The sequence below is a fragment of the Loa loa genome (genome assembly GCF_000183805.2).
Source record: "Loa loa unplaced genomic scaffold supercont3.205, whole genome shotgun sequence".
Taxonomy (NCBI): domain Eukaryota; kingdom Metazoa; phylum Nematoda; class Chromadorea; order Rhabditida; family Onchocercidae; genus Loa; species Loa loa.
The window spans coordinates 15,699-23,203 of record NW_018108385.1 but is presented as its reverse complement, the minus strand read 5'-3'; the positions used below and the strand labels follow the sequence as shown (position 1 = coordinate 23,203).

The 7,505-nt window shown below is 29.9% G+C and overlaps 1 protein-coding gene across 1 annotated transcript; it reads left to right on the top strand.

The window, feature by feature from the left end:
* Positions 1–1,391: 1,391 nt before the first annotated feature.
* Positions 1,392–6,625, top strand: LOAG_10989 (trehalase; the record flags this gene model as incomplete). Its single annotated transcript, XM_003146513.2, has 10 exons — positions 1,392–1,933; positions 2,106–2,232; positions 2,842–2,968; positions 3,307–3,503; positions 3,731–3,828; positions 4,407–4,642; positions 5,008–5,272; positions 5,498–5,596; positions 6,063–6,207; positions 6,403–6,625. 10 exons carry the CDS (start codon positions 1,392–1,394, stop codon positions 6,607–6,609), a joined length of 2,043 nt encoding a protein of 680 aa, XP_003146561.1. The 3' UTR covers positions 6,610–6,625.
* Between the last annotated feature and the right edge of the window lie 880 nt (positions 6,626–7,505).

Below are 7,505 nucleotides of genomic sequence, written 5' to 3'. Positions count from 1 at the left end.
TATATATATATATATATATATATATATATATTTTATATATATATTTAGCGAGTTAAAAATAGTAAATGAGTTAACTCATTATTTAAACCCAAAATAAACAAATATTTAAATCAAACAATCACCTTTTCCTTTCTCTTTTTATGTTAAGAATATGTTTGTAAATTTATCATTTCCTCTCAATAATAATCATTTGTCAATAACAGTCATTTATAGGGAACATTGCGCATTTGATCAATTTAATCAGTCGAGATGACTGTCACATCTTAATTGATGATAATTTGACAGAGAGAAAAAAAATAAGCAGATGATAGAAGGGGAGGGAAAATATTTTCGTCTAACAACACATCACACCCTCATTTTCTTAACATTCACTTAATTTTTGGAGCTACTTCTATTACTATTACTATTACTACTACTACTACTACTACTACACTAAAAATTACAGGAAAGCAACAATAAAATTCCCATGGTAATAATTGCTTAAGTAACTTTTTACTTTAATTGAAATTAAATTAATGATATGTTTATTCCGAATTCCCTTAAATTTCACCCCAAAACTAAATTTATTTGAAATTGAATTTGTTTACTTATTTGCTTAAAGTTCTCACATTTATTTGCTAAATTTGTATTCCATTTATTGAATTCACAATGTTACGAATTAATAAGTTTCAACAATACAATTATTAAATATATAAGTAGAAAAATTCAATACCTAACTTTTTTCACCCATAACGACTCTCGTTCTTTTTACACCCTCGTCAATCAAATAGTTTTTTCTTTCTTTTTTTTCTTTTAAAAAAAAAAGCAAAATATTAGTTTTTCTTTAGTTATTACTTTAAATTCATTCTAATCTTATGAAAAGATTCCCATCTTATGCACTTCATAATTTAATTTCAAACTATAAAATAGTTATGGTTTTGTTGTTTTTCCTTATGATTATATTAATTTAAAGTTTGGAATAGAAAATTTCAGATAAAAAATCACTTTATACTATTTTATTTATTTTAGCAAAAAACATCTCATCTTTCATTACCTTATCCTTCCATGGGATTTCATTACTTCAATTACTTTTCATTTTTGACTCATTCTCCATTTAAATTTTTGTATTTCTAGTTTTTGACGAGAAATTTATAAAATTCTTGAAAATATATTGCAGTGTAATGAAATGTTGAAATAACCTTATCATGACAATATATCACTGCTATCAAACAGTAACAGCCAAGATTACTGACAATTTTATATTAATGAAGTGTTGGAGAGAAAGTATCTATCCAACTATGCAATCGGATAATAAATAGATTTATTTATCAATCAAATTTTGCTATCATAAATCATGTGCTCACCATATTTAACAAAATAATCTCTTTCTAAAAGTTAATTTCAGATTAAATATGCATCCGTTACTATTCTCAATATTTTATATCTTTATGATGCAGTTATTCACCGCTGATAGTGAATGCAACGAGAAATTATTTCACAACAGATACTGTGTTATAAAACGATTTAAACGACGACCTAACAATATCACAAAAAATGACACAATAACAACAGAAACAGATACGCTTCTCGACCAACTTGAAATGATGACAATAATTAGTAATAATGAGACAATTAGGATTAAGCAGAAGCAAGCGATCTTCAATCAAGATGATATTTTAAGTTCAGAATTTGAACCTCCAGAATTTGCCTGTAACAGAAATCATTCAAAAGCAGCAGAAATTTATTGTTACGGAGACATACTGCATGTAGTGATGATGTTGGGCCTATACAAGGATTCGAAAACATTTGTTGATAAGCCATTGAAAAAGGATCCAGATGAAGTGACCGCCGATTTTCAAAGACGTTTTTCGAAAGCAGTCACAGAAGAAGACCGTGAGCAGGTGGAACAATTCATTGAGGATAATTTTGGCGTTGAAGGAGAGGAGCTTGATCAGTAAGCAGTTTCATTATACTGATTTGATATTGAAGAATAATGTAGTCAGTCAGTTAAAAAAAGGATTTTTTCCCTCCTTTTTCCTTTTAAATGAGTATTTTCCCTTTATTTTAGCAAGACTTCATAATTTTTATTCTGTCCGAAGTAAAATCAAATCTTGACCACTTTACAGGTGTGAATTATCAGACTGGCAAGAGGAACCTGAACGACTGCTTACTATCGAAAATAGTGCTCTACGACAATTTGCACTCCAGATTAATTACATATGGAAACATTTATGTAGAACTGTGAAAAAAGAGGCAAGTTTAAAGAATATACCAACAATTTGAAAATTTAAAAAACTTTTGTCAAATTCCTTTATCCCATCAAATAATTTCCACAACCCTTTATGACTTGAAATCCAAAAATCAAAAGACAAAAAAAACCTAACTGAAGATACAAGGTGGTGTGCTTTATTTTTTCAAAAACTCTCATATCTTATACAAATTTTACGAATTATTTGAAAATTTTCATAAATTTGACAAATGCTGTTTAGAATACATTTAATAATGAAAATGTTAAAATCTGCTATTCCCTAAATCACATAAAAACGCTTTACAATACTCAATAATCCTCCCTCAAAAATGACCTCTTATCGTTTCTCTCAAAGATAACCTTATCACTTCTCTTAAAGATGAATGAAATCAATAGATGGGATGATTTGAAAGTTACTGATATTCTGAGGTACTTAACTGACCAAATAGTTAATACAATTAATGCAAAGTCTTAAACTTTGATCACTTTGTTTGATTAAATTCATATATATATATATATATTTATCAGAAGTCTTCATCAGAATGTATGATATGATTATGACAGTAATATATGATATGATTATGACATCCATCAAAGATAAAATGATTTTGCAGGTTAAAGAACAGCCACAACGACATTCCCTAATTTACGTACCGAATGAATTCATCGTACCGGGTGGACGTTTTCGTGAATACTACTATTGGGATGGTTATTGGATTATTAAAGGGCTTCTAGCATCAGGTAAGTTAATAATTTTGATTATCAGCAAACTGATAAATTATTACTGAGATATCACAACGCTCCCTCTAACAAATTTCATTTCAATTTTTAATGATTATTTATGTGCGCAACGCCCCTTACCTTTTCCCGACAAAACAAAAGAAAACTACAATTCGCAAAATGTAAGCGAAACGAAATTAGAAATGATGCTTAAGACCTTATACATTGATTCCCATCCAAATGTATTTTATGTTAATGACAAATTCCAAAATTTTAGTTCCATATAAATTATAATTTAAACTAAAATTTATTATCTAAGATTAAATATATAAAATGCACCTGACATCTTTTACTCCCAGGTATGCAAAATACAACTCGTCGAATGATTGAAAATTTCGCCCATCTTATAAATACTTTTGGTTTTATCCCGAATGGTGGACGAATCTACTATTTACGACGATCACAACCACCACTATTTATTCCAATGGTTTACGAATATTACGCGGCCACAAAGGACGATGATTTCTTGGCCTCAGTAATTGAAGCTATGGAAAAAGTAAATCTATTCACAGTTAGAGCAAATTTTATATTTTCGATCATATTTAATTCTCGGATTTATCCTATGAAGATCTAAAAGAATGTACCCAACTGAGCTTAATTCAGAAATCATAATTTTCAAATAAATAATGCATTGAATAAAATATCAGTTATTACTGCCTGTTTAAAAAAAAAAAGATTTAAAATACTCCTCAAGAATATATAAAACCCTACCAGTAACTTCAGGAATTATTCTTTTGGAAGACAAGGCGTTCCATAACAATAGAAAAGAATGGTCGGAACTATACAGTATTTCGTTATCGAGCTGAAAGTAACATACCAAGGTAAGATGTGAACAGTCTTTTTGCATCTCATCATTTCCTCATTCTGTAATCAGACAAACTGATAATATATGTCCCGTAGAAAATCTCTCGGATCATTTCTGCTAAACTAGAGTATTTCATAATATATACATCTTTTTATCTTCCTGTTAATCATCAGTTTTTTTATTATTTACCTTATCACATTGCTTATAACAGACCGTTTTTATCTGAATAATATTACGATAAAAGCTCATAATACATTTGTTACTGATTGTACAACATATAGTTTTTTCGATGGTGAACTCTAAATAACCTAAACTTTGTCATCCGTTCTAAAAAATGAAAATTTGAAAATCCCAGAAATTTTTAGACATATAAAATATCTGGTGAATATCCAAATAAAAACCTGTCATCATCGATAATGTCATTTCCAGTTAACTATGACTCGTCATGAATTTACCTCCTTATAGCATTAATTAATTTACTAGTTTTTCAAATGCAAAATTTTCGTTATTCCACATAAATCATTTTCATGTGATATTTAAAAAAATATCACATGGAAAAGCGTGGCTTAAGTTGAATTTCTAAGCTAGTTCCAGACCAGAATCATATCGTGAGGATTACGTAACAACTCAGCACGTATTGCCATCAAAAAAACGTGCTTTATGGCGTGATATAGCAAGCGGAGCTGAATCAGGATGGGATTTCAGCAGCCGTTGGTTTGCTGATCGGAAAACATTGGAAACCTGCGAAACGTCAAACATAGCACCGGTTGATCTGAATGCATTTATGTGCTGGAATATGGGTATACTGGCACACATACATGGTCATCTTGGTTCGATTTTTTTATGAAATTTCAAATTTCATCGAATAATAATGAAATTATAGTATGAAACGAAGTTTGCTTTTTAAAATATAAAACTGAATTTTTAAACAATTTATTTAGAGATAATATAATATCCACAGAAATGTGTTAAAGATTAGCATATAAAACCTGAAATATTTCAGTAAATTCCTTCGAAAAACATGTATTTTTGTGAAAACACATCTTTCATTAATTTTACTAAAATTCGATAAACAAAAGAGAGCTTCAAATTTTAAATTTGGAAATTGTAGATAAAAGAAAGCTAACAGACTTCAAAGCCTATGTAATGAATATTCAAAAATTATTTGCCAAGACTAATTTTAAATATTTTTGAGGAAATCTAACACGTCGAAATGAGCTAAACAAAGAACGAAATATTTTCATAGATACATTTACTGATGTATTTTATGATAAAAGAGAAAAAGCATGGTTTGATGTAAATATTCGAACTGGCAAACGGAACTATGAAACATATCCTTCCATTGCAATACCATTATTTGCTGAATGTTATCGACGATTGGATACACGAATGATGAATGATGTACTCAACACATTACAACGAAGTGGAATTCTAAACTTTCCCTTTGGAGTCCCTGTTAGGTATGAATAGATTATTAATTTCACTTAAACCGTTCTTTCGCTACAAACCAATCTACATCTCCATTTATTATTACATTTCTGGAAAAGAAATTCCGTAAAATTTAGAATATTTAAATACTAAATGAATAAAAACAGCTCAAAATTATTACAGGAACTGATGAAGAAATAATTTAAATGAAATTAATATCTAAATAAAAAACTAAAATTGCTGGATAAAATCTTTAGTTTGATCGAAGGTACAAATCAACAATGGGATTTTCCAAATGGATGGGCAAACGTGAATCATATGATTATCGAAGGATTACGAAGATCTAATTACTACAGGTGTGACAGACACATTACCGAGATATTCTTGTGAAGTTGTAGTTTTATCAATGAACAGAAACATGAACATATCATTCATGTTATCATCATCAATATTGCTAGCACTGATAACGTACTCATTTTATATGCCATATCAGAAGTCAGAGTGAAATAACTTCATGAGGACTGTTCCATTATTTCTCACCTTACAGTTCAGTAATGTATATCATGTTACATCGCGATCTCATGATATCGTTCATCATATTTTCCCAAACAATCCATTTGACGATTTATATTGTCGATGTCCCAGACCTTTCACCTTCGTCGGTTTATTTGAAACTTTTGGATAATATCTCTATCCTTATATTTGTACGGAATCTAACTCATTACTTTCACACCCAAAGTGCTGAGATTGCAGTTAAGATTGTTTAATTAAAGACATTCATTTAAAAATATTATTTATGAATCACCAAAACGAATTTCACAGGATGCAACAAAAAGCATTCGATATCGCACGAAAATGGATCGACCTCAACTATAAAGCTTATTTAAAAGATGGCAAAATGTGGGAGAAATATGATGTCACTAAACCGTATGAAAAAAAAGCTGGAGGCGGTGAATATGAGATACAGGTTAAAAATATGTTTATTTAAAAGTGGAAATAAACTCTTTAAAGTGAAACTACTCGACAAAAATAATTCACCAAAGTAACAATTCATTTTCCCGACATATTTGAAAAATCTTTACTAAATTTGATAATTCAACCTAACAGATCATCAAAATTATGAAATGTGAATAAGCAAACTTCATATAAACCAATTTTTAAGAATGGTTTTGGTTGGACGAATGGAGTAGCACTCGATCTACTGGTCACCTACGGGAAACTATTATCATTTAAAGATGAAATGAAGGATGTTCGAAGTACTTCACGTACAACTACTATTTCCCCTGATTTTATTTTATTATTAACATTGACACTTTTATTAATGGTTAATGATAACGCAATCTGGTTGGGCATGACAGCTCTCAGCTGATGTTTTTACTATCGAATTCGCAAAAAAAACATCACACACAATGTTCCAAATATGTTAGAAAGAAAATCGAGCAGAAAACTTGATAGATTTTCCCAGCTCAATTTGAATCTTAATAGTATTCTGCAGGATATAAATGATACTGAGTAAAACTTACTAATGTCTAAATTTATACCACTGGTTCAAAACACATTCTCATATCATTTGTGAACAATTTTTTTTCTTTTTTTTAATTCAAAGACTCCATTTCTTACAATTCAAGTGGATTTTTTGGATCCGGTTTTAAGACAATATCTTAAAAAAGGATCATAAAGTACGACATTCATTTGGGCCGTTAAGGTTCCCGCACATATACATTTTTTCCATTACTTTGTATTTATGTGATCTTAAACTTGCATTTTGCTGCTATGTCATGAGTTATGCTGGCTATCAGCCATGTTGCTGATAAAGAGTTTCAAATTCTGTTCACAGCTTAATCTGGATCGGTTGCACAATTTACGACAGACGACAGATTACAACTGAAGTTCTTTAGTAAGGAAATAAATTCCATTTTTCTTGACATTCCACAAATCTCATTTCATTTGCGACACTCTCCCTTTTTTTCTGTTCATGTTAATTTGATTTATTGTCATTTAAAAAACAACTGGTCAAAGAAAATTGAAACGGAAAATCACGTTTCTGTTGGAATTATCTTATGGACTTACTATTTAATAGGAAGAAAAGAAACTGACCCCTTCCTGTTTTGCCAATAACACCAATGGACAACGATTCGTCGATGAAGATGCGTACTTTATATTTCCATTTCAGAGCTATAAGTTCAGGCAACAGGCACAGATCACCGCTATTCATGTATAGTCCTTCAACCACTATAAATCGTCTTGTTTTGATGCTAGCTTTGG